General features: G+C 37.9%; 1 protein-coding gene across 3 annotated transcripts; it reads right to left on the bottom strand.

Moving 5' to 3' along the window:
- Nucleotides 1-811: 811 nt before the first annotated feature.
- Nucleotides 812-26,860, bottom strand: LOC114473306 (DNA-binding protein SATB2-like). Of its 3 annotated transcripts, none has more exons than XM_028462852.1 (12): nt 26,729-26,860; nt 20,086-20,295; nt 17,579-17,764; nt 14,286-14,412; nt 13,315-13,438; nt 12,670-12,772; nt 9,941-10,003; nt 9,334-9,848; nt 8,496-8,708; nt 6,700-6,852; nt 3,176-3,367; nt 812-1,720 (listed from the first exon to the last, which is right to left on the bottom strand). In XM_028462852.1, the coding sequence occupies exons 2-12, from the start codon at nt 20,273-20,275 to the stop codon at nt 1,160-1,162; spliced, it is 2,427 nt and encodes an 808-aa protein (XP_028318653.1). In that variant the 5' UTR covers nt 20,276-20,295; nt 26,729-26,860; the 3' UTR covers nt 812-1,159. The 3 variants fall into 3 exon arrangements, with proteins under 3 accessions (XP_028318653.1, XP_028318660.1, XP_028318669.1); XM_028462859.1 differs by having other exon boundaries at nt 9,953-10,003; XM_028462868.1 differs by having other exon boundaries at nt 812-1,717; nt 9,953-10,003.
- Between the last annotated feature and the right edge of the window lie 1,086 nt (nt 26,861-27,946).

Genomic DNA, 27,946 nt, shown 5'->3' with positions numbered 1-27,946 from the left:
ATGCCCTTTAAACAACAAAGAACAGTCAAACGGTGACGTGGATCACATCAGAGGCTGTGTGCACTCCATTCTGGACACAGAGGAGGGTTTGATTCCTCAGTTTGGGGAAAAGTTACACTCAACAGTGTGAAGTGACAGTGGTTGCGTCCTGGGATTATGACGGATTCCCTTTGACTTACGATCCGTCAACGGTGAAATCATCCTGTGCGTCAGAGTCTTTGAGGAAAGTCGTTGTAAAAAATACGAGGCTTACACTTGAAGAATGTGCAGCAGTTGTCTTTTTCTCCTTCAAATAAGTATACACAAACTGTAAATACATTAGTAAATATAATGATAGCATTAATAAATATCATTGGGTGGTCATAGATTTGTCAGAGCAGGAAACTCCCTCAAAATCACAAACGTTCTCCTGAACTAAAGAAGTTCCTCTCTGATCATGATGAAGATGACGGCTTTTTAAAGTCGCACTCATCAGGATGAGTGTGTATAAAATATGTTACATCGGAGGTGTTTCTGAACCACTGTTCAGTAGAAATAAATCAAAGTATTAAAGGGATTCTCCACTCTTTTTACAAATGTGGCCTGAAATCTTTGAAATGTCCTTATTAGAAGATCTATGCCGAACAAAATGTATTACTTTTCCACCACATTTGTTTTATTAACTTTTAAAAATTGGACTACTTAAGCCTGCTTTTTAAATGAATTTAGCAGCTTTTCCTGATTATTTAGAACCAAAAGCATTACAAATTGGTATTTTGATCGAAAAAGCTGCTGAATGATCTTAAAAAGCAGGCTGAATTTTTCACGCCAATAGAAAATAATGTTAGGTTTACCAGCAAAATGTGTGTGTGATGTCATCAATCACATGGTTTATAGATGGGCAGGAACACAGGCTCCAAAATGGTCTCATTTTTACAAGTAAATAAAAAGAATGTGGTTTTGTTAGGCATAGATCTTCTAATATTGACATTTCAAAGATTTTAGGCCACAATTGAAACAAAAAATAAAAAAAGAGTGGAGGATCCCTTTAAAGCAGTATTAAATATCAGCCAATGACTGTCTGCTTGCTGCGTGGAAGTAAACACTGTCTATAAATATTTGTGTTCAGATATTAACGAGCTCTGAGCAGCTCAGGGCGGAGTTCCTTCACAGTGTGATGTTATCTCTGCTGCTCGGCCGACTGGGGGCTGTCCACGCTGCTGTACGGGGACAGGGATGACGTGGGCGGCCCCGACACCTTCTCGCCCTCAGCCTCATCTTTCTCCGCCTCCATTTCTGCATCTTCCTGTCCCATGAACGCCTCCACTGAGCCCCTCCCATCCTCGCTCGACTCCTCCCCACTAGCCTCCGCCTGGCACATCCCAACCTCCTCCCCGGAGACGGGCTCCCTCGGCTGACTGTGGTGCTTGACGTTGTACCGCTGGTTCTGGAAGAACTTGACGATGGTGTGTTTGGGCAGGTCCAGCTGGGCGGACAGGGTGTGGATGGCCTCCTGGTCCGGGTACAGACCCACGTCCCCAATGAAGCTCTGCAGGATCCCCAGGGCCTCCAAGGAGATCCTGGTCCGCGAACGAGCCTTCTTCACACTCAGACCTGGACTCTCTCCTCGCTGAGAGCCGTCGACTGAGGCGGGCCGCACGGGCAGAGGGATGGGCTGGGGGTCGTCGTATAACGGGGACGGAGCCGTCAGAGGAGGCAGAGATTGTCTGTGGAGCAGCTGCTGAAGAAACAAAAAACACTTTTAAAGTTCATTTTGTGTGTGTTAAGCTGGTAACGATCTTATTCATGTTGTTAGTAATGTAGGACATCATTTAAGCAGCTAGACCACAGTAGAAATGGAAATTATAACAGAGAAAAGTTCAAAAAAATCATTTTGTTTTAGATAGTTAGTTTTAAGTATAATTAGGATGATGAGCATTCCCATGAAGTATACTTCCAAGTTTCCCAAGATGCATTTGGAACCTACAATGACAAAAACTTGAAGCACACTGAAGCTAAACATCTCCAATGATTCTCGACCTCTAAAGGTTCTGAAAACATTTTAAGCGAGAAAGTGACCAAGTAGAATATGAACATGTGCTCATTTAATTCATAAAACTCAATGTAAACACATTTAATGACGACATTTTGGAGATTTTCGGAGACCCAACATTGTGCATCTTCAAAACAAGAGCCCTATTAACAAAAGCATTAAAAAACTAATGTAAGACAAGAAGTGATGCTTTTATTTTGAAAAAGGGGATGTTTGCATTCCGTTCACAATGCATCATGGGACGGTTGAGTAGGGGTATTTCAGTGCAGTCAATCTTTTCACACTATATAATGTGAACGGCAAAGCACTGCATAATAACGTTGACGTCAAACTTATTAAGAGTGTACGTTGGTATGTGATTTCAGCCGTTTTCTCTCATGTTAGTGTGGCTTCACCCTATAGTTAGAGAAAGTAATGAGGCAGTTTTTCAAACGTAAGGAGTAGAAAGTTCAGATATTTATGTAAAAACCTGAGTAAAAAATGTCCAGTGAAATGAATACTCACTAAAGCACAGATAAATGAAGTGTTTGTACTGTTACTTTTGCCTCTGCCAACATAGATAGATAACTGCTTGTTTGATCTTTTACACACTTTAATGTAAAAACAAACAATTAAATCCAAAAGTTGAATAAAATAATCTTGTAACAGCTTTTGATGCTCCCTAATAGCTGCTTAGTTCAAGTAAATAATGGCAATCAAACACAAATTCAGTTATATCAAATAAAACCAACTCCACTGGGTAAATATTTCCCTTTAACTCGTCCACGCAGCCAAAGGAAATGTTCTCCGAGAGGAAGGAGTGCGATGAGCCGCCTCCATCAGTGGCATCACACAAACACTGCTGCTATTCAGGCTTATTAAGAGGGTGGGGTCGCCCAGTACACCCAAACACAGGAATCCAAGCCCATAAATCTGTGGCCCATCAAAATTAAAGGGCCTAAATAAAGATAATGGCAATTCCTTTTTCTCTGCTTCAATAATTACAGGCTGTCTCCTAAATAATATCGAGGTTAGGGCGAGACTGCGGAGTGCTCGGCCTTTTTGGGAGAGGGTGGGAGCAGGAAATGGTGCGGTGTGCTTATTCACCGTTTTTATTCTGATGGAGTGAAGACACAAAAGGAGAATGAGGAGAAGTTCGTGTACCTGTTGGTCTGGGATGTGGAGGACGGTGAGAACCCGGTCGCTGTGCTGCAACCTGGACTCCTCCTCGTAGACCTGGTCTCTGTTGGCCTGTGGGAGAGCCAGGAACCTTCTGATGGTGGACAGGTTCTCCCACAGAGTGCGGTTCTCCGGGTTTGGGCTTTCCTTCCACCGGAGGAGCTCGCAGAGCCAACCCTGGGACATACATGACACAGGAGCCATTATGTTTTGATCAGCCTGAGGGACACGTCTTTGGTTCTTACAATTTAAAAAAACAACAATTCTAGCTCCACAACTTTTGATGAGAAGGTGTTCATGATTCATTCATAAAAGCTACAGAAGTGAATAAATCACACCCACTTTTCATTGAAACCCCACAAAATCCCAGTAGACATGGACGCTATTTCTTCTGTTCACTTATGCTGAATATCATTGACCAAAGACCTTTACAGCAACAGCAGAGATTTCTAACCATGGTTAAGAGAGAACATTAGAGGGGGTACGGCTCCAGGAACCATTATCTCTATGTTCCTACTTCCTTCTTTTTCTCTAAGCCAACAGCAACTTTTAGTCTGAATGGCTCAAACTTCTAACAAGTTCACCTTCTAAAAAGACAATCTGAACCTTTTTTTTTCATGTTTACATGTTTGAGACCATATCACACATTTCCATGTAAATTTTCCCCATGAAAAAAGAAGCTGGATGGAATAGCAAACATTAAATTTCTTAGGATTTTAGCATACCTTTAAGTCATCTAAAGCATATGAATATAAAACAACAATCGATGACTTGATTAACACCATTTACAATGTTTGGTATACGATTTAAGGAAGTTTAACTCACTCAGTGCCATTGACGAGATAACTCGTCATTTGCATTTTTTGACGGGGGTTACTAGAAAATACCCTAGCGGAGGTCCCTCATCAATATCTAAGCTGTGGGGTGTTGTAGTGACCAACTGTGCCACAGAACATGTATGGACATGAGTACATTATTGATAATGTTGAGATGGCGAGATAAAACCATCAACTAATCGGGCTAAACGGGTCATCGCTGCGTGTCGGGAGGGGGGTACAAAATACCCCCAGCCTGTGAGCCAGATAGCAAAATAATAGGTGACATGTAGGAGGTAGCAGCGCACCTTTGGATGAAAGATCATCCATGCTCAGCAGAGCTCAGAGGGAGAGGAGGTAAGGCGTTTAGGAGACAGAAAATGGCGAGAGTTGACGTTCCCAGCAGCGCACAGCAGCGCATACTCGACCAGAGCATGTGTGGAACTCATGGATAGTGTGGCGATGGTGAGATAAAACGATAAAAAAAAAAAAAAAAAGGGGAATGCAGTGACAGAGGAAGTTGTGTGCGTGCAGAATGACGGGAGAGAAAGTTGGAGGAACGCCAAAATACAGTAAAAAATCCATTCAACTCTGACCCAGATAGTAAAATAATAATAATTTTGCCATCAAAAGCCCGGTCTCAGTGTTTTTTTTTGTTTTATATAAGGAAACAATGTTCAGATGTTAGAGTTGTCACTGAAGCAAAAAAATAGCTTTAAAGTCACTGACTTGCAGAAATGGACAAACCTATGAACCAAAAATGACATCTCCATTTTTCTTCTTAATTGCAATAATGGTAGGAATCAATATTTTTCTCCCAATAAAGTTTCACAATAATTTTCCAAAGTCACTGAATAGTATTTGCATTGGTTTACGTTTTCCATTCATTAAAATGCAACTATTGATTTATCAATTTTGGATTTTATTTAGGGTTACCTATGATTAAATGAGGGTTAGACACATTTTAGGAGGAGGCAGAAAGTGGGGTAACACTGAACACTCTGCATTGCTCTTCAGGAACGGGATAAAAACAGAAAACGGGATTCATGTATTAATGTACATATGACTCAGAAATCTAAAACATAAAGAATGAAAGCCAAAAAGGGTACAGAAACATTCAAATAAAAAAAACTGAACAAAGATTAAACTCCTCATTTGTTTCTTTAACTATTGGTAGTAAAAACTCAACACAACGATGGATCTTGTGATGTTTTCTTCCCTCCCACAAATAAACGGTTTACGAGTAAGTCCCAGAAACACAAACCACTTTCACACCAGCTGCTTCTTTATAGACTCTAAAAATATGCCTGACATTCCAGCAGCTCTTCCCATTCCCATGATCCCACTGCACGACACCCATTCTCAAACAAACTGGATTCAAACCTGCTTCATCAATGGAAACAGCTCCAAACTGGTTTACGTGTTACAAACTGAAGCTGATGATGTCAGCCTTTTCCTGTGGTGGCTGGTGTTTTTATTATTAGCAGGCTAACCATAAAGATACATGCTAACATCAGCCCTTTATAGCGAGGTATGACCCAAATTGGGAAAAATGTCCAATAGGTTTCAAGGTTTTTATTGCATTTCCATGTGACATGTAAAATGTAAATTTTGCCTCAGGGCCAGCAGCATGCTAAAAAAATAGGAATAAATAATAAAAGGAAGAACAGATAACACACTTTAAAAGCTTGTAAAACCATGCAATAGGTCCAAATTTATGGGCACCCCATTTCAGAAAAAATGGTGATAAAATGCTTAATTTGGTTCTGATCCGGATAAAACTTGACTGGGTAATTAAGGGACCCACCCCACATGATGAAGTAAAGCTTCATAACGATTCGTCATTTACAAACCGAGATATGATTTTTTTAAATTTTAGCCAATGATGACAGAATTTTTCGAACTGATTCAGAATCAGCATATTGAGCCATAGCCATAAAAGGACAAACTGAAAAGTCGAGCATACAGTGATGCAAGAAAAGAAGTAATCTCTTTTATTTCTTTAATTCTTTCTTTATGCCTATAACAAAAAAAATCCTGGAGCTGTTTAAGCACTTTTTCATCAAGAAGCTCAAATCATCAACTTCAATTTTTTGATTATTCCGAAAAAGACTGATCACCGCCGCCTCTTGTTTAAGGTGTGAACTGATGATACCCTGATACTTCTCCTTCAAAATAAAAGCACCAGATCTTCTTCTCCTTTGTGTGTGTGCTGTGAGCGTCTGGAAGTGTGTGTGTGTGTGCATAGATTGAATTATCTCTGCTAGGCTGACCCAAGATGTAGCACCAGCTGTTGTTTATACACAACCTACAGCCTGGAAATCATTGGTAATAATGTGATCATCCCTCCTTCTTCTTATCCATCTCCGTCCTCTCAGACTGTGTCACTTCACCCTCAGATATCGCATTTTTTTGTAAACACTTTGATACATTCTTAAAAAGCTTGCAGTTCTTCCCAAACATCTTAGTTTCTAAAGTCCTGTTGTCATAAAGTCCTCGTCGTCTCTGTGCTACGGTCATAATTACCCGTGTTGTTTATTTAAGCATGGAGTTGTGGCGACATGCATGAGTGGGTAATCAGATATCCTATTCAATCACACCCACATCAGAGCCTTCAAACATTGGCAACAGAGTCACACACTGAGCTTGTGTCACTGCAATCCAAATAAATGGCTGTGACTCCCTGGGACTGACCTGACTCTTGTTGGCAGCGACCTTGGCGAACAGCGCCTGGGACACTTTGGCCCTCTTCATCTCCTGCTGGATCTCCTCGTAGATCCCAGTCGTGATGTTTGTCAGCGAGTCGAGCTTCAGCTGCAGCTCGGGAGCAGACACGATGCATTTTGGCTGCACGGAGCAGAATGCACACGCTGAGCACAGAGCAGTATTTATCTTATTTATGTATTCATTCTACACCAAGACATGGGGAATTACCTTATGTATCTCCAAAAACACACAAAGTTACTGCAAAAAGTCGACAAAATGACCAGGAAAACCAACTATATATTAAACTCTTTGTTCGTTCCTGTATTAATGCGCAGATCAGTCATTATTCTAAATGCTGACATGAATGTTGATCATGTGACCTTTCTGTGGCAGTCACAGACTCTTTTCCCAGTGTTATGGCAATTTTTATATTCATCATAATATCGTCAAATGTGTGTTCATGTGTACAATTTGTCATGTTTTAATACATGATGACTCCATTACTCTTTGCACTTTTGAACAGCTGAGTCATGTTAGATTAAACAGTACAGATCGTATTGTACTCAGTGCAACACAGAGTCTCTGCTGAAGGCCATACACACGAACACACACACTATCACGGATAGATAAGAGTGGCGCCCAATCTTCCTCATAATATACACGTCTTCATCATCCTCAAATGTTTCCACTCTGACTCCCTCCTTCTCCTCACCTCAGGGTGGAACTTTTTCTGTTATCTGTATAAAAGCTTAAGCTGTGAAACTGTTAGTTAGAGTGGGTCTTGCCTTTTTGCTCTGCCACGATCCTTTTGCCTTTCATTCTTTCAGGATGGAAGCTTCTTTTTTACTCCTTTTTATTTTATTTTATAATAAATCTTTTTTATAAAATCATCAATGCTTCGACTGGACTCCATCATTCAACCAGAGCAATAAATCATGTCTCCAAATGAGGTCAACCGCAAATTTGCCGTGACACCAGATTAATTTATCAAGGCTATTAGTATTGCTGCGCAAGTGTCGTTGTTAATTTTGTTGATTAAAAATTTCCCACATAGTTTAAGTGACAATAACTAGACTATATGACTAATTTAAAAAACATGTTAACAAAAACTATATCCAAATATATTTATATTTTCATCGACTAATAATAATAATTTCCAAATTACATTGATCACATCAAATCTGTTGACAAACAATACAATCCAATATCAGGTTGATCAATGATAATTTAATCTTTAAAAAAATAAAAATACCGTAACAGATTTAGTCGACTAAAATCTTAATGTTATTTAGTTGACTTAAACTAGACTATAACGAAAATAGAAAATTCGCTGTGAACTTTATCAATGTTTCTTTCTTTCAGTCTACAGTGTTTTTAAACCTCGGGGGCTGGGAATAATTGATAAAAAATATAAAAACAAATTACTGATTAAAAATTTGTTTTTGAATTTTTGGAATGATTGTTTTTCAAATTAAAACACAATCTTAACCAACTGTATTCTATACTAAATCAAGTTAATAATAATAAAATGCAGTATAAAAATATCTGAGCTGACAAGTTGTTACTAATACTGGCAACTCTGCATTTACAGTAATAATACAGTATAACAAACGTCATCAGAAACTGATTCTAGAAAAAAATATGTCTTCAGGGTCGCCAGCAATTCTTGATATCAAAATGGGGTCACGATCCAAAAAAATGTTGGGAACCACTGGTCTACCTTGATGTGCATGTGAAATTGTGTGTATTTAAGGATTGGTTAAATGATGCGTGTGTGTGTGTACCTGTGTGTATCTGTGTGTGAGGCTGTTGGGAATGTGATTGGTTGCGTGGTTGAGGTTGGTGCTGGTGCTCCTCTCTCTCTCCTCTTGGTAGATGCGGTCTCGCTCGCCCTCGGGCAGGTTGAGGAACGTCTGCATGGCCTTCAGGTTCACCAGCAGAGACTGGGAGGCCGAGCGAGGGTCCTCCTCCTTACGAAGGATCTCTGACAGAAGACCCTGTAGGACACGTGATCCCACGGTTAATCTCAAACTAAGTCGGAGGTTTTGTTAATCCTTTTTTTTCCCCATCCATGATCACGTAATCCATCTTACTTTTGAGCTTTATTAACCCGCTTCATCATTGCATGCTTCACTAAAAAATAATCTAAAAACAAAACAATATTTTTGATTTTCATGAATATACATCAATTAGTGACAGAATTAAATACATTATTTGTGGTCAATATTGACAGCTGTTGGGGGGATTATTTTATGAGACCAAACTCTTTTTACTTTGTTGGCCTATACTGTTATAGCCTACCTAATCACTGTAACCTTTTAAAGTTGCATTACATTTTGGGATTGAAATCCACAATGAATACACCCTTTTGATGGGATCAGTTTAATCCAGATTTTTTGGGATCAAAGTGATCCCAATCCTACTAAAAAGTTCTGAAAAACACAAACTAAAGGTTTGATCTGAATCAAAACCAAGATTGGATTACGTGATCTAATTCCATTACGTAATACGTTTATTCTTTTGAAAAACCCATTTTCTAGATTTGATCCAGTCTGTTATCCAGAATCCGAGTGTATTACTTTTGAAAAACCGGGCCCTGGTTGTTGACTTTTTAAGGACTACCTGTGTGCGGTTGAAAGCCACGCGGGCGAACACGGCCTGGGACACACTGGCTCTTTTCAGCTCATTTCTGACTTGCTGGTAGATGTCGGGGGACACTTCAGTCCCGGAGCAGCTGAGGCCGGGCTCCACCATGCCAGCGGGCGCCTTACAGGTCCGTGAGATGGGTGGGTGGTTAAGGAACTGCTGGTTGATGCCCTGCGGGTGCTGGTGGGCGAGCAGGCGGCTCACGGCCAGCTGTTGGTTGATGAGGTGGGCCATGGCAAGCTGCTGGCGTACCAGCTGGGGTGAAAGGAGCGTGCCGTGGCCAAGGATCGGCTGGCCTTGCGAACGCAATGGCGGACTGGGGCGGTTCTGGCCACCGGGTGGAGGGAGGCCGTGCGGGTGGGAGGGGGTCTGAGGGTCTCCCATGCTGGTTTTGATGGGAAGACCTCCAGGGCCACCACCGACGGTGCCCATAGACGGCAAGACGGAGCGCGGACAATGGTTGAGGATGGTCAGGTCCAAATCCCTCTCAACTGCATCAACACACAGAATGTAGCAAAGGGAAAGCAGTAAACGACTGATTTGCAGGTTCTCTATCAGCTGAAGTAACTGATAGGAAACAAACCTTCATACAAACCTTTGATTTCAGATTTGTCATGCGTCGACCACGTCTTGTCCATGTATACACCTGTGGAGGAGAAATCACAAAACTATTAGGACAACAGCTCTATCCAACAACTTCACCACATTTATCTTTTGGTTCAACTAGAAATACATCTTTGTTTCATAACAAAAACTATCCACACATGGGTCACGCGGGGGCTTGTGCATGCATCTACACCACAAAAACATAGGCTTCTCGGCATAGGCGGAGTTTGAGATTCTATGAATAGGATTTAATGTATAAACCTCCTTGAGATTTACACCAACCACAATGTGTGTAACACATGCAATAATGCAAAAATGATTAGTAACATAATTGATAATGTTGACTACAAAAATTTGCGTTGACGCAACAGAAGAAAAACCAACCTAAAGTCTCAAAAGTTTGGGACCATTTCACTGAAAACGTATATTAGTATCTTTAAAAGAACAACAAACACTGTTTTATGGCACTGGAAATATTTGTATATTGTATTAAGAATTGTCTAATCAAATGCACTTCAGTAAAACTGATGAGTGATGAATTAGAAAATGACAATTTTTCAAAGTAAAATTACTAGAACAAGCCATCAAAATCAAATAAATTTATCTAAAACTTTACTTTTTTTCTTTTCAGCCCAGCAACAAATGGTCCAGGGACCAGTATCGGTCCGCGGCCCGATGGTTGGGAAACCACTGAGTCGGGAAGTTTTTTTCCCAGTGATCTTGAAAAACTAAAGTGATTGAGTCACTGCGTCGTGTTGTTCTGCTCTCGTCTCCACAGAAATCTGTCTCTGATTACTGTTGTTTGGGGGAGAGTTTCAGTTATTAGAGGAATAAAAGTTGGAGTGAGGTTTGGCAGGACTTCACATTTTTACCTTCCCCAATGTGTGTGTGTGTGTGTGTGTGTGTTGGTGAGGGTTACTGCTGCTTTCCATTAGGAGTTGAGAGCATTTAGCTCTGTCATGTGTATTAAGGGTGACATTAATGTGAACCATGTGTGACAGTTCCTTCCTAGCGAGAGCTGTCACAGACGACGTCTCGTGCCTCAGATCGGACGCGTGAAGGCCCGAGACGCACGCCGCGCACGGGCGGGGGGTGGTCAGAAGAACAGGAAGGCGTTGTTAAAAGCACAAGCTGCGGGCAGGTGAGCCGCATTAAACTCAGGTGTGACGTGCCGTGATTGTCGGTTTGAAAAGCAGGGCGGACACTCTTCATTTCACAGAGTTTTAACAGCAACATTAAAGTAAATAAAGTGCAAACAGCTCAAATGTGGGGGCTGTTTGTGCTAAAAATAAATATTCAACCATTCTGTGCAAGTAAAGAGCACAGCAAAAATGTTTGACTGCAAGTAAAGAGCGCCACACACCAAAAGAATGTAAAAATGGGATTAATCTGATGTTGTAATGAGAGGAAACACAGCTATGACTATGTTAAAAAGAGCTTATTAGGTACAAAACTTACAATTAAACTGAATTTACATCCAACTGATTCATTTAGTTGCTTCTAAAATAAATTCTGCCTCATCATCACTTCGACAGTGATAGTGCTTTATATTTTCAAAATGAGACTACACAGAGAACCGATTAAGTAATTCGTTGATGGCAAAATTCATTAATTTGTGACCCCTGGTTTTTGATCGCCTCTCTAGCCCAACGATCGAGAACAATGTAGGGTGATAATGTGATTTACGACTCGCCAAAATAAACAACCCCACAGTTTGTGTGTTTGAGTTGATTTCATGTTTTTATATAAAATTGACATCATGTAACAGGAACTTGTCCTGTGACCAAAAGCAAGAAATGCATCACATTTATATAAAGTTCCACCCTAAATGAAAACAGTAATTTACCTATTTAACTATTCCAGCAGATAATTTCAACACAAACAAAGCATTTTATCTATAGATGAAAAAGAATTTCACAAAAAATGATATAAAAAAAAAGAAAAGAAAACATCTTATCAAAAACTTAAATACAAGTATTTGTCACTCTGCTGCATGTAAATCACCTTCAAAATAAAAGCACCTATTTTTGCTGATGACCCATAAACAACAGCTCTGTGACTGAATAACATGTTAAGGTTTCATTTATTCAGACGACTTTTTTCAGGAAATTTACTTCGATCTTCTGATATGTTGAGACCGCCAACTGCCAGTCTTCCTCAGTGGCATCTACTGATCGCTTTTAATGTGTCCTTATGAGTTATTTTTCTTCCCTGTCGTCCAATGGTCTCTGGAGAAGCCAGTCTCAGGGACAGCCAGAAAGAACTCATAAGGACGCATGAAAGCAATACGTAGATGCCTCTGAGGAAGACTGGCAGTTGGCAGCTGAAACATATCAGGAGATCAAAGAAAATTTCAAAGTACATTTCCAGAAAAAACGTTGTCTGAATAAATGAAACCTTAACATATTATTTAAAAAATGAAGACAAAATGAACTTGTTGGAATTAATTAGCTCTGTGACATACTTTTGGGTCCCAACCCACATGTTGAGAGCCTCCCTTCTAAAGTCTGATCCCACTGTCAAAAGTGCCAGAGATTTCTTTGATTTTTGTTGTTCGTCCTTTGATGTTTTTGCTGAGCTGGCTAAAGTTTGTCATACAGATTTTTGGATGCTAAACTCACATTAGTGGTTGTCGTCTCTGCTCCAAAATAGACTGTTAGTGACGAGCCATGCTCTGATTGATTCAAAACAAACACAAACCGTTACCTTTCAGCCCTTTGTATCTCTTGTACCAGCGTCCAAACTCTTGACATTTGGAGGTGGAGACGTTGGCGTAGAAAGAGCTGTTCACGAGCGCTGAGATCATACTCTGGGACACAAAGATGCAAGATGAAAACCCGACGATTGGGAACTCGAGAATAAAAAAAAAACACACTCGTGGAGCAAAACTCAACATTAGAAATGCTGAGGATTAAAACTCACGCCGCCCACACACTTCCCCTAATCACTAACTACAACACGACTAAGTCTTGTGTATAATCACAAGTCGCAGTGACACATTCTCCAGTCTAACGACTGCAGGGTGTGTGCGTGTGAGTGAGATAATTGAGGTGTGTGTGTTTGCATCCTTTCCCATGGGATGGTATCAATATTTGTGTCAGATTACACAGTGCACTAAGTGTGTGGTGAGCGGAGGATGGAGCCATGTGTTTAGCAGCATCTCCACCGTAAACAATGGCGCAGCACAGTTGGACTCTAAGAGGACCCATTGGATTAGTTTGAACAGGATTGTCAGAATGGGCACAAATTGGTGTCTTGAGGTCGATTTTTTTTTTTTCCCCTCTGCTGAGGAAATGTCATCAAGAATGCTAACGCTACGGCTATACTTCCTGCAGGTAAGATGGAAGTTACCTGGGAGAGAGGACACTCCCTCGCCAGCGTGCTCTGGTTGGTCTCCCTAAGCAGTTCTTTGAGGGCGTTTCTCACCGTGGCGTGGTTCCACTGCTCCGACGGCAGCTCCTCCAGGCGAGCGAAACTACAAAAACATCAATAAGATGAATTCACCGTGACATGTTGTAATGGCAGGAGGAGCACAAGGTTAATAACTGATATATCAACCAATGCAGCAACACACCGCTACACCAGTCAACTAGGAACTACTTAAAGCTGCTAAAGACAATAATTATTTACCAGATAAAGACACATTGCAGACCTCCTTGATCAGGGATGTCAAACTCATTTTAGTTCAGGGGCCAAATATGGACCAATTTAATCTCAATTGGGCCGCAGATTTTAGATGGAAAAAAGAACTATTTCAACATAATTGTAGCCTAGGTTTCACTTAGAACTTCACCTAAAAAATTATTGATTTTGTAACCAATTTTTGTGTAATTTAGAAGAATTTTGTGGAATTGTTTGTGAAAAAATTGAGAGCTATTTCCAGAATTTGCAATTAAAAATGACTGCATTCATGTGAAATAAACAAAGGAAAATTTGAAGCCCCTAAAAATATTGTAGAGTTTCGTCAAATTGGAGAATATGAGATATCTCCAAATGGATTATTTGGTAATTTACACAATAATTCATGTTTTTTCTGTAATTTTTATTGTCTCCTTCAGGCTGAATTGGATGCTCTAGTCTGAAGGGCCGGATTTGGCCCCCGGGCCTTCAGTTTGACACGGGTCATCTGGCAAACCCCTCCCAGTGTTTCACAAACCCAAATGGGGTCCTCCTTACCCCAAGGTTGAGAACCCCTGCTCCAAACTGATAGAAGTTGCATTCAATGTGTAATATGAATAAGCGCGCGCACACACACACACACACACACACAAAATCTGATTTCTACAAAAGGTAAAGGAATGTTTAACCTGAATGTATCTGACCTGTGCAGAAGGATCCTCAGAGTGACCATGTGGTAAACGTCCAGCAGCATGTCACCCACTGTCGCCTCTGGGGCGTCCGTTAGGTAGTGGATGGGCATCGGCTTCCACCGGCCCACTTTAATGATGCCTGTGGGGTTGCAAATGAAACGAGAAGAAGGGTTAATAAACTAATCTGAGACACTTTTTTTATGTCTAGTAATCAGTTTTATGCACAACCTGTGCTTTAAAACTGCAGAGGAGCAAAACATTCCCCCAGCCTGCATACTATAACCGTGACTGGAAGTGCAAATCTAAACAGGCCTAATCACATTAGGAACTCCTAAATCAAACACAGGCTCAGTCTGGCCTCTGACTGTCTGTCAGTGGTGTGTGTGTGTGTGTGTGTGTGTGTGATAGGGGCAGAAGAACAAAGGTCTACTCTCTTTGGACCCCACAGCTGATTAATCAGGGGAGAAATGTGAAATCAGCTCAACATAAAAGAGCATCAGGCCGCTGATGTGAGCCGTGTTTTGATGTCGGTGCCGTGTGTAAACACTGAGGTCGTATCCAACAAATGAAACAGGAGGATGGAACTGTGCTCACTGCTGACTCCAGAAACCCTCGTTAATATAAAATACAACACAACTAAACGTACAGATGATTAGTCACGTGTCATCTTATAAAGAAAACTTTGTCTGACTTCTTTCGTCATTCCTGGTCAAGGCTTTTGATCGCGTTTCTTATGATGTGTAAAAAATACAGAGTAGCCAGGATTAGTGCACAAAGTGACAAGACGCGCCAGCTCAGATCATTTTACGCTGCATTTTATTTATTTAGTTATTAATCTTCCTTTTTCTCTTTCTTTTCTTTAAACTGCATTTCAATTGAACTGGATTCATGTAGATTTATATAGAACATAATAGAATATAATGCTTTTATTGTCATTACACACAAGGTACAATGAAATTAAGAGACAACTCTCGTGGTGCAGAGAAAAATAAATCGGAAGTAAGATATTTATTTACAAGGGGAACCACTAAGATGATAAATAAAAAAATAAACGGGTCAAATTGTCTGAAATGACTGAACACCTCTTATGTGTTCAGTAACCATATTGCACTACACTATATTGTTTTGCATTGTTTTAATTTGAAAAACAATCATCTAAATTTTAAAATGTTTTTTAAACAGTGATTTTTGTTTTTTAATATCAAATACTGGACACTACAGGCGACCCCATTTAAATTTCAGGCATCCCGCACATGGGGTCACGACCTTAATGTTGAAAAACACGACTAAGAACTAACCAGACCTTGCAATGCTTACTATACTTACAGCAAAGTGTTCACAGTTGATTAAAAGCTTATCATTCAAACTGTATTTCACAGTAAATAAGAACCGGTTCAATTGAACCATTAATGTATTACATTTTTTCTCCCTTTCTGTGTTTTTTGAGTGAGTTTTAATGATTTTCTAGTTGACAAACCCTGGATTTTCCACTTCTCCTGCTTTGTGAAACATACATTATGTCAAAACCAAGCTTTTGTATAAAGTAGTGACATTAACGCCTGTTCCTTTCAATCATTATTCGCATAAATTATTATTAAATTAAATTAAACAATTGAACTTGTCACAAAATAACCCTCACATCATCACACCTGATGCATTCAAACTTTTGCAAACTACTTGTAATAATTGTTTTACCATAATAACAGTGATTTGCACACTCATCGCTATTGTAACTAGTGTAGTTACAGAAATGTATGGCTGTTTAAGTGGTTAACAGGCTCTTTAAAGTTCACTCTAAGTCTGATTATTATGGACAAAATAAAATCACCAGGGTTTAAACCATGAGCTGTAATCATACGTCTATGAGATATCTGCGTTCCAGTAGGAGTTCTTGAAGGAGTTTTAGGCCTAAAGTTGCGCAAGACGCCATATACAATTGTAGAAGAAAATAGAAGAGACTGTATAATTTTGGTTGTGACCACACTGAGAAGGGGAATGCAACGACTCCATTTATTTGGGATGAAATGCCGATTCCTCCGAACAAAACCAAGCTATTTATGGGAGGCCGGGAGGGGGAGGGAAGAGGGGGGGGGGCGTTGCAGGGCGTGGGCCGTTTGGTTAGAACGCCTTATGTTTATAGGACAAGAGGAATGTCAAGCTCCCCCGACTGTGTGTGTGTGTGTGTGTGTGTGTGTGTGTGTGTGTGTGTGTGTGTGTGTGTGTGTGTGTGTGTGAGTGAGAGTGGTTTTGGGTCTGGCTCAGCTCTGGGAATGTACGGTAGTGAATCGAGATGTTTTGGATGGTTTGATTCACCAGATGATGATGAAGAAGTTGAAGAAACAGTCACGTTTCCCTGTGAATGCCACTTGTGGTCTGCAGCAGGTTGTCAGTTCTGCTTAGTTTAGGGACATGACTACAGATGTATTTAATGCCAGAAGCTTTTCTGACATTAATAATACTATTAAATAAAAAAAAAAAAACGCCTACACACAAAGAAAGTAATAATGAGAAGCCTAAAAATGTAGCAGATATTAAAAGAGAGTTAAATTATTAGATTGCATTAGATATATGACCGGGGAAAAAAATGTAACGTGGAACTAAAGTGCATAAATTATTTTATATAATGTATTTTATTTTGGATTTTCTTAAGCTTTTTGCCACAGATTGCAAACAACGTTCCTCTATTTCCTGTATTTTTGACGAATTAACTGTTAGTCATTAACTGACGCTTTTTCATTTGTTTTTCATGCAGGTGATTAGTTTAATTTAGTTTTAGAGTTTTAATATATTCATGAAATATGTTAGTTGCATTATGAAACATGATGTTACCTGTTGCCTGGTTTTTTTTTCATTTGGATTTTCTAAAGCTTTTTGTCACAGATTGCAGACAAAGTTTAACCTTTTCCTATATTTTTGACTACTGCACTTTAACATTTAACGTTTTAATGCAGGTGATTAGTTGAATTTAGTTTTTTAGCTTCAATTTGTGCATGAAATACATTACTTGCGTTATGAAACATGATGTTATCCCCTGAATTTCCTTTTTTATTTTGAAAATTAAATTTTTTTGGAATTTCCTTTTTTTATTTTCTGAAGCTTTTTGTCACAGATGCAAACAATGTGTTTTTTTTTCCCTGTATTTTTGAGGACTGCACTTTTATATTTGTTTTTCATGCAGGTGATTAGTTTCATTTAGTTCTTTATTTTTGATTCACTATGAAATATGACATTAGGGGTGTCATAGGGGTGGGTGCAAGTTTGAGAACCACTGCATTGCCGTCCCTCTGACAGTGCACGTAACGTACCTCTGGCCTGTGCAGCCAAGCTTTGTGAGTAACCCAGAGCCACCAGCACCGTCTCCACCAGCTGCGTGAACAGGACGTCCTTACGCACCAGCACAAACTCGGCGTGGCAGTCGCCGCGGCCCTCGCACTCACCAGATCGACTCACGTCTGCACGCTCGACCACACAGTAGACGGGGATCATCAAACCTGGGACGGAGAGAGTCACAAACACACACACACACACACACACACACATATATATAAAAATTACATTTTTCATTTACAATTATATCTTCAATTATCCATGATCAATCAGGTTTACAGAGACGGACATTTTTTCCAATTACAATTATTATTTCCCCCCTGAAAGTCAAATACAATTAATCACAATTTCTGAGCCTTTAACTAATTAGGCCATTAAATGTAACCTTCCTCTTGTGTTAGCCTTCTGTTAGCATCTCTAATGATAACAGGTCAGTTTGACCCATGTCTTAAATACGCTGCGTGTAAAATACACTAAAACTGTTTATTTTTAATAATAACTCTTGCCACGGTTCCTTTGCATACAGTAAACATCTCATGTATAAACTTAAAAAGGAAGAGACCAAATCTTGCACAATAAGAACTTAATTTATTCTACAAAGGCATAAAATAAAAGGTTTGTCAAAAATGCACAATTATTTTTTGAAAATAAAATAACACCAATGAATTCAATTCAAAATAAAAACATTCTCAGGCTGAAACAAACGGCATTCAGAGCCGTTTTGGCGCGGTGTATAACTTTAATCTGATTGGTCGGCTTCGGCTATGATGTCATGCATTTGGTTGTTGTCTGGTCATTTGATTATTTGTAGTTTCACACGTACGTTGATCACTTTAAAACAAAAAAAAGAATGATTTACTCAGTTATTGTTAGGTGTAGAAATGTAACAAATGACTTTAATTCTTTAAAAACATCCCTAAGTACAAGTAAAATTACTGATTTAGAAATTTCCTCTAAATTTTATACTAGAAATAAAGTACAAGTACCCATAAAAGTAAGTCGATTACAGTAACGTGAGTACTTGTAATCAGTTATTTCATCTGTGTATATATACACACACGTCAATAACAGTGAGTGACATTGTTCCACTCACTGGTGTCTGCTTAGTGTCGAACGTAGTAGCTGCTTGGTGGTCTCTGGTTGAACTGGGCGGCTGCCAGTGTGTGCATGTATTCCATTTTCAGGGAAAAGACTGTACAACTGTATTTGTCTTTGAGCCACATATTCAAAGCCACAAGGGAGAGGACCTGCTTCCAGAAGCGCCATTAAAGCCATGCAACCAGCACTCAGGACCTGTGCCAGGGTGAAAGTGGTCCAGGACCAATCACACCCATCCAGTCCACTAGTGTGTGTGTGTGTGTGTGTGTGTGTGTGTGTGTGTGTGTGTGTGTGTGTAAGGCCTGGTTAGTTAACAAGCTATCAGAAGGACTCTGTAATGCATATGTTTTAAACTCAAAGCCCGGGGGCCAAATCCAGCCCTTTAGAGCATCAAAATTGGGCCTGCTCGAGAAAGTAAAAAAATTATATATATATATATACACATGTTAAATTGTTGAAAGAACTCAGTTTATCCAAAAAAATCTGGAAAATTTTTCTCAACTCATTCCACAAAAATTCCCCAAATTCCCAAAATCAGGTAAATTTAAGTGAAGTTCCTATATCGACTGATATACTCACATACTTTGTCATTTATATATCATTTATACGTGAAGCGCAAACCAGGGCACATTATTGTGTGTGTGTGTGTGTTTTATCACAATGTTTGTGTGACGATGCATGATGATGTCTTCAGCTGCATTAGAGAATAACGGGGCAATTATGCATGAGCGTGTGCATGTGCCGCCCTGTGCTGCAATGTTGTGTGTTCATGTTCACGCACACGCAGCCTCCCATCCACACGTCTCCAGTGCATGGTGACATAGTGCTCTGTATTAACATGTCACTGAGTGATTAAATGTTCGTATAACATGTAGCAGTATGTGGCATAGTGTTTATATACTGTATATCAGAGATGGACAACCTTTATCACGGGTCTGTTGTGGCTTAATTGACTTTATTTTTGTAGTCATCCCACATTTTCAAAGTTTTTGTTGTCATCTTGTACAACTTTTGGTTAAATTTGTGTACTTCTTCTGTAATTGTTATTTAAATATGCTCTTCTTTGTATATTTTTACTCGCTTTGTGTGTTTTTTGGTTAATTTTGCATTTTTCTGTTGTCATTTTGTGTATTTTTTATATGTAGGTGCTATTTTGTTGTCTTTTTGTGAAGTTTTGAGTCATTTGTATATTTCTGTTGTCAATTTTCAGTCTTCCAGTCTGCTTTTTTTGTAGTAATTTTGAATATTTCTTTTGTCATTTTGTGTATATATTTGTTTTTCTGTGTATTATCCTCAAACGTTATGTGTCGTTTTAAGTCATTTTGTTAGTTTATTTTGGGGGCTGCACAGTCGCACATGTCTGCTGTATATGACGATAAACACGTACCTCCCAGTGGCCTCAGCGAGGTGCCGTTCTGTCGGACTCTGGGGGTGGCGGGGCTGCCGTTGACCTCCAGGCGGCTCAGCTTGCACTGCAGTGGGCCGCTGGACACAGGACTCTCCCCTCCGTCCTCTGGGCTAACGCAGTCCCGTAGATTGGGACTCTCTGGACCCGCTGTGCCTGCACGCTGCTCCATCCCCCTGCCGAGGAGCGAGGCTGGGAGAACACAAACATCATAATTAAGGGTTGATTACGACATCCATGGCAACAATCTGATTAAACCTTATTGGCAAGAGGAGCTCGGCTTTGTGAGCCAATGATGTTTTTTGGCTGTATACCACAGGATTAGTGCATAAAAGTTAAATATTCAATAAATACAGCCGACTACTGCTAAAAAAGCCAGCATTGGTAACCACTCAGTGGAAAAGTTATTTTTAAGTTATATGAATAAATGTATCTGCATGTGTTAAACCATACAGGCCAGAAATTGACTAATCGAGTAATGTCTCACTTCTTTATTATATACAGTTAAGTTGTTTTGTACTTAAAGGGGAAATAAAAAAAACTTGTATTCCTAGAGACACGTTTGCAAACTAAACATGTAGCTAGAACTTATGTTATTCGTGTGTTTTATGAACACGTTGATTTCTCGATAAATAAATAACAATAATTCCAGCAAGTCCGTTTTACCTTTCGTCAGCTAAGCAAAAAAAAAAAAATTTAAAAAAAAATCCAAGGATGAACATCAAAAATCAAAGCAATCTATGGCAATTTTGAGAGTGGCATCAGACTTAAGAACAGAGGCTCTCAACATGTGGGTTGGGACCCAAAAGTGGGTCACCGAGCTAATTGATTTATTTTGTCTTCTTTTTTTAAAATAATATGTTACGGTTTCATTTCTTCAGACAACTTTTTTTCAACTTTGATCTCCTGCTTTGATGTGTCCTTATGAGTTTTTTCAGGGCGTGGCCAACTTGACAGTTCGGTCAGATTACGAGTGGGGGCGTAAATTTCCTCCAAAAAAGTTGCCTGAATAAAGGAAAAACGTTAACGTGACACTCGATAAATAGCGAATGAGAAAAATCACATGTTATCTTTACTCAACTTGTATCTAACAGCATAAGAAGTATGCTTAACAATAGTGATTTCACGTTAGGTTCTTGTTCTTGGTTGCATTCTAAAATCAATTCATCACATTTAATGCTCAAGTCGTCCAAACTGAAAAAGGAGACCAACCCTGGGCCAAACAGTAGAATCTATACGGATCCAATCGGATTCTCCTCCAGTTTATTTTCACACGACTCATCAACTGTATCATCTTTCCTTGTTTGTGGACAGCATTGAGCCATTTTAGACACACGCCATCAACAAAATGGGACTTTGGTTTCACCCAGTCTGACTCAGCTAAGCTAACATGTTTGTTACGTTGTTTAGAATGAAGTCAGCCAGCCTCCGCCACAACAGACTAAATACAGACTGTGCGCAGACAGATACGAGTACACAACGGCTCCTAATGAGAGACGTGGAGGTGTTTAAGGCGTGGATAAGACAGCAACGCCATAGCCGTCGTCTGACCAGAATCAGGGCCGACTTTGTTCGGTGTTTACACGATTTCCTTTTGTCAGCCTTTCATTTGAAGCTAATGACACACACTTTGTATGTCAGCGAATGGCTCAGAGGTTTGTGTTTGTCAAGCTGCACTTTGAAATTGAAGAATTGTGTTTTTCTGCTACTTTAGGAAGTAAAAGATCTCAGCAGAATGCCTAAAAAGGCCTTAAATCATTGTGTATAGAAGAAATGATCATGATAGAAATATGGCTAACCCTTTACCCTAATAAAGCCACTTCTTTCATAACTAAATAATTAGGTATAATTATAAAACAACAATATGTTGATTAAACCAATCATTAAAAATAGTGAATAGGGATTTCAGTGGTAATAAAAGCATAAAGGAAGTCCATTTAATGTTATATGAGCAATGAATCATGGGGGCTGTAGTTTACCTCCCACCACACTGTACAGTGACACATTCTGATCATATCATTAGATAATAATAATATCCTGTCTGTATCTATTGTCTATTTGCTGGTAAATTGCATATTTTCTGAATCAGTATTCCACTTTTTCATTGTCAAGAGAGACATTTTGAAAAGTTAATAGCACTATTTTAACATTATTACCACTTCAGCTAATTGGTTTAAACGGTCGGTTGCAACAACAGCGTCAACTGCTCATAGCTCCACCCACTGGAAGGGAGGAGGGACTTGACAGCTTTGTACCACAAACTGGTTTGTTGGATTTACAGGACGCTTCAGAGACCACAGCATTGAATCACCAATAACTCACCATAAAAATCACCAATAAATCCCCAATAACTCAAAATTAAATCACCAATAGATCACCAATAAAGAACCAATTAATCACCAATAAATCACAAATAAATCCCGAATAAATTGCCAATAAATCCCCAATAAACCACCATTGAATCACCAATAAATCACCATTACAGCACCAATAAATCACAATAAAAATCACAAAAAAAAATCCCCAATAACTCACTATTAAATAACCAATAAAACCCCATTAAATCACAAATTACTTAGCATTAAATCACCAATAACTCACTGTTAAAGTACCAATAAATCACCATTAAATCACCAATAAATCCCTAATAAATTGCCATTAAATCTCCAATAAACCACCACTGAATCACCAATAAATCACCATTACAGCACCAATAAATCACAATAAAAAAAATCACAAAAAAATCCCCAATAACTCACTATTAAATCACCAACAAATCCCCATTAAATCACAAATAACTCAGCATTGAATCACCAATAACTCACCATTACATCATCAATAAACCACCAATGAATCACCATTAAATCCCCAATAACTCACAATTAAATAACCAATAAATCCCCATTAAATCACACCAAACATTTGAAGAGTCCTGCTGCACAAAATAAGTTATTATGAAAAACTACGGAATGATTTAGGCTTCAGGCGTCCACAAAGCTGATAGGCAGGTATAAAATATCTGTATGTATAAAGCACACAGTGGACAAATCTCCACATATTTATCATCTCTGCTGGTTTTTCTCACACTGTGTGGTTTGTTGTGGTGGGACCGTAAAGCTGGCAGCGCCGCATGAATGTGAGAGCGACACATGATTACAATAAAACTCCAATGCAAAATTAATAGCTGCTGTTAAAAAATGGACGACCTGGAGCCGCAGTCACACACACAGAGTGCCAACGTGTCTCTGAAAGGTTCCCAAAGGAGAACCAGAACCAGAGCCCTCAGGACCATCATCTCACCAGGAGTTACTACCTTTTCTTCTGCTTCTCATGACACAAAACATCACATTTCGAGATGTCATTCAGAAAGAATTCTATTCTATTTGACTTTAATTATTGGATCAAGTTTGGAGGGAACGTCACGTGAGATTACGTAGCGTGAGATTTCACGTCTGTCTGTTTGCTAAAAAATTAGGCCACGTGTTTTTCCAAGAAAATTGTGCATGAAATTGTCCCAAAACATGTAGGTGAGATTTGAAAAGCTATTTCCACTACAACAGGTGAGGTTCGTCATTTTGTGTCACATGATTTGATATTTTTGTTTCTTTGCAACGCATTCTGCCACCCGTGTATGAAGAAAAAAGCCTGTAAATGCCCAATATTGTCCCAAAAACATGCATGAGAGGGTAAATTCAGTGTCATGTTCTCATCACCGACAGATTATGTTTATTGAGAAAAAAAAACAAAACAACTAAATTACTGGTAAATACATTAAAAAAAGAATCTAAATAAATGAAATGTTGCCATTTCCGTTATTACATTTAATATCGTTAAAATTATAAGTAAGTATAATTCATAAATGAAAAGCCAATCCTCCGTTTTTTCCTTAACAGGACGTAAACAATAGTTTTGCCGTGAAAGCAAATTTCTTTCAAAATAAAAGCACAAGCTCTTCTTTTCTGTTTGCGACCCACACATTGAGAACCACTCCACATAATGTAAATAAAAAAAAAAAAAAACAATATCATAAAGGTGACTTAAATTGAGGTTTTTCTTTGCTTTAAAGTAATTTTTCATATCAAGCCTGATGTTTATGTTTAACTAAACTACTAAGTGCCTTATAAAGGTTGAAGGTGCACAAACAGTGAATGCGTTTCATTGTGTGCAACAGAGCCCAAAACACAACCAGAGAAATTCCTAATACAGCTGTAAAAGATGCTCTTTTATTTTGAAATTTGATCATTTTGGCCCTCCAATTGTCTGAAACTGTGTCTTTTACATACTTGTTTTATTCCACCTCCTTTCACTCTTTGGTCATTAGCATTTTTAAGCTAAAAAGAGTGTAAATGCAAGGATTTATCAGCCAGTTTCAATGACTACCTTTACATTAAAGGCTAAAAGTGAGCAGAAATAAGTTGGATTTGATGGTTTTTAGGTTGTTTTTTTCTAACAATTGGAAAAATAAATAAATAATAAAATGAAAAAATGAAGTACAGAAAAAGTGCTGTCATTCAGCCACTCGCACAAACATGAAACCACTTCAAATGGCATGCTGGGTGGGTGTGCAGCCGAGAGACCACACACTCCCAGCACACACACATTTAACAGGCGCACATGGAGGCCAAATGTACAGTCACACCTCGGTAGCTTTGGGCTGACAAATCGAAGAGAACATGCACAAATCTTTACTCCGGCACATTCACGGCTGGTTGGATTTAAAAGCTTCTTGTGTGTTTAAATGTGCTTTTAAACCGTCTGCCAAAAAATCCTTGTTTGGCCTTTGCTGCATTACTTTGCAGACCTGAACCTCATTACATTTGTATTCCAAAATAAACTTTTAAACAGAGGGTTTAACATTATATTTAACATTAAATTCAAAAGTCTGTCACAGATTCTTACATTTGCCACTTAAAATTGTGATTTATTGCATCAGTTAAAGGGCCAAGAATGCTTCAGATGTCATATTATTGTTACATTATGGGTATAGTTATGTTTATATGCTGTGTAATGTGTTACGTATCAATGTAGCCTTTTATGTCTTGTATATTTGTTTTTTTTTTTTGCTGTTAAAACAACCACATTATTCTTTATAATGGGACCAATAAAGTATTATACATCATATCTGTATTTTAGTTCTTGTCAAGCTTACTTTTTTTTCTGTGCAAAATGTCTATAAGTATCACATTTTATTACAATAATTCATTTTTACTTTAAAAAGCACTTTTGCAGGTGCTCAAAGACACTTTGCAAAGGTGAGACGTGAATAGAAGAAACATTATGATAAATAGACATAAATAAGAGATAAAATGTCCCCTATTAAAAATTAAAAATCTATTATTCATATCAAAAACTTTGCAAAGATCACTCCTTGGTTTCATTAAATCACAGAATATTGAATAATTCTCAGGATTTATCATGATGCTTTTTTATTTTATTTTTTTATAGATCTGTTAAATTTCACATTAACAATTTTCTTATTTTGTTTATTTATTATTTTCATATAAGCAACTCAAAATGTAGCAAATATTTGAATACTCACCAAATATAGGAGGTAAACTTGTATGTATTTGTCCTCCATCAGTGATTCACTACGGTGGCTGGGAAGTGTCAGCTGAATTCACACCTGATGCTAACACAATTAGCCTAATAATTGTTTCAGGTGTGCTGAACCAAAACCTCCGATATTATCACTGAATCCGCCCTCAAATCATACAAAAATCTAACTAAAGTAGTTTAGTTACAGTTGGTTTAAACACTTTTAATACCCCAGAAGAATAACTACACAACACAACAAAGTAATATTAGCATTTTGAACGGTTAGCTAACAATACAGCTAACACATTACTGTGTATCGTTAAATTTGACATATTTTGAATGAAGTTTGGCTTGACGATAAAAATCAGAAATCACGGATTAAAAACCACACTTTTTTTATGTTGTCGTTTAAATATTAATCTTATTATCAAGTTTATACATGTATTTTTTATTTTATTGAATAAAATTACACATTTTTTTTTTATTACACTTCAACTAAACTACATAGACGACATAACACAACAAACTAATGCTAGTATTTTGAAGCGTTTGCTAACATTATTGATTGAATAAAATTGTATATCGTTAAATTTGACATATTTTGAATGAAGTTCTGCTTGGTGATAAAAACCAACCATAAAACAGTCACGTATTAAACATTGAAGAGTTTATTGTACTTAAATTATCCACACGTCATCTTATTCAAATATTAATTTTATTATAATGTTTATACATGTATTTTTAAAATAATTGAATAGAATTATATTTCATTGTATTATACTTAAACTAAAAAAATAATTTACGGTTATTAAAAATGTTGTTGTTTTTTTTTTTTTTTTTTAAATAATCATATTTCATGAATGCAAAATAAATTTCAACTTCTTTCATCAAAAATACAACTTTAACCATTATAATCTTTTATGAATAAATTAATTTAAAAAAATTTCAAAATGTAATTTCGAAATGTAACCTATTAAATGTACATTTAAAATGCCTGCTTGTTCAGAACTAATTCTACCATTGTATTTCCATTTTTTTTTTTAATAAAGTTTTGCATCATTCAACGTTTTAAAAAAAAGTTTTCACTCACGTTTCAGGACGTGGCTGTGCGTGTTAGGGAATAAACTCCATCCATTGGTGAAAATGTGGGAATCCAGCCTGGGAAGAGTGTGGAAACTTCTCTGAGATGGTCCTTTAATGGGAAGAGATGAGATGTGATGTGAGGAAGAGGAGGGATGAGGAGAGACTGATGGAGGAGAAGGAGAAGGACATGGATAGAGGAGGAGGAGGAGGAGGAGGAGGAGGAGGAAGGTCCACATCAAAATGACAGACATGAACAGTGACATGCCTTTGTTGACTCATCCAAATCCAAATGTTTCAATTTGACTCTAATACATTTTTAAAAGCAGCTGGAAACATGAATATGAAGTTGTAAACATAATAAATAATGTGTAAAGTCATCAAAGATCAAACAGGATTTGTGTAAATCCATCTGTTCAGACTCTATTATTAGTATTTACTTAATACTGACACGGCTTAGTGAGGGAGGATAGTCTGCCCTCTAGTGGCTGAAAAAGTAAAGGCACGCAAATTCAGCAAATAATAAAGTTGTTAAAAATATATATCTTTATATATGGGTCACCGATTGTAAAATAAACAGCAACTTTTTTTGAAACATTTAGCAACAAAGCAAATTCAAAAAACATATGTGAATTTTTTTAATGGTGCTTTTGACCAGATTTACAGCAATATTTGTGAAAGTTTTTCTCATAGAAATATAATGTCAATATTTCATCTAAATTTAAATGTAAAATCTAAATGTTAAATATTTAATCTAAATGTAAGTGTTAAATAAAAATCTAAATGTTATATATTAAATCTAAATCTTAATCTGAATTGTAAATATTAAATCTAAATGTTACATTTAACAATCAATGTTAAATCTAAATCTAAATAATAAATCTAAATCTTAGATTTGAATTTCCAGCAATATTTATGAAATCAGTGATGTTTTTTCCCATAGAAACGTAATATTAAATATTACATCTAAATCTAAATCTTAAATCTAAATCTAAAAGTTAAATATTGAATCAAAATCTAAATGTTTAATCTAAATCTTAAATGTTGAATATTTAGAGTTCAATTTAACATTGACAACTTTCACAAATGTTGCTGTAAGTATTGCAAAAAAGTTGATGTTTATTTTAGCAGGCGCAACTTTACAATCCTCGTCTCATTCATAAATATTTAAGGCACAATTCTTTAGCTTTGTCTTTGATATAGATTATTTTTAATTTATACTCGTGTA

Source organism: Gouania willdenowi, chromosome 2 (genome assembly GCF_900634775.1).
Source record: "Gouania willdenowi chromosome 2, fGouWil2.1, whole genome shotgun sequence".
In the NCBI taxonomy this organism is placed as follows: domain Eukaryota; kingdom Metazoa; phylum Chordata; class Actinopteri; order Blenniiformes; family Gobiesocidae; genus Gouania; species Gouania willdenowi.
Note: the sequence above shows the minus strand (reverse complement) of the source record. Positions and strands in the feature narration are given on the sequence as shown.

Bases quoted from the DNA above. Each gene is read 5' to 3' on its own strand.
- LOC114473306 (XM_028462852.1), bottom strand. From the start codon at position 20,275: ATGGAGCAGCGTGCAGGCACAGCGGGTCCAGAGAGTCCCAATCTACGG. The intron at 12,773-13,314 runs GTAACTTCCATC...TTTGTGTCCCAG, and splicing joins GGGAGTGTCCTCTCTCCCAG to AGTATGATCTCAGCGCTCGT. The intron at 8,709-9,333 runs GTAGTCCTTAAA...CGTGTCCTACAG, and splicing joins TGGCTTTCAACCGCACACAG to GGTCTTCTGTCAGAGATCCT.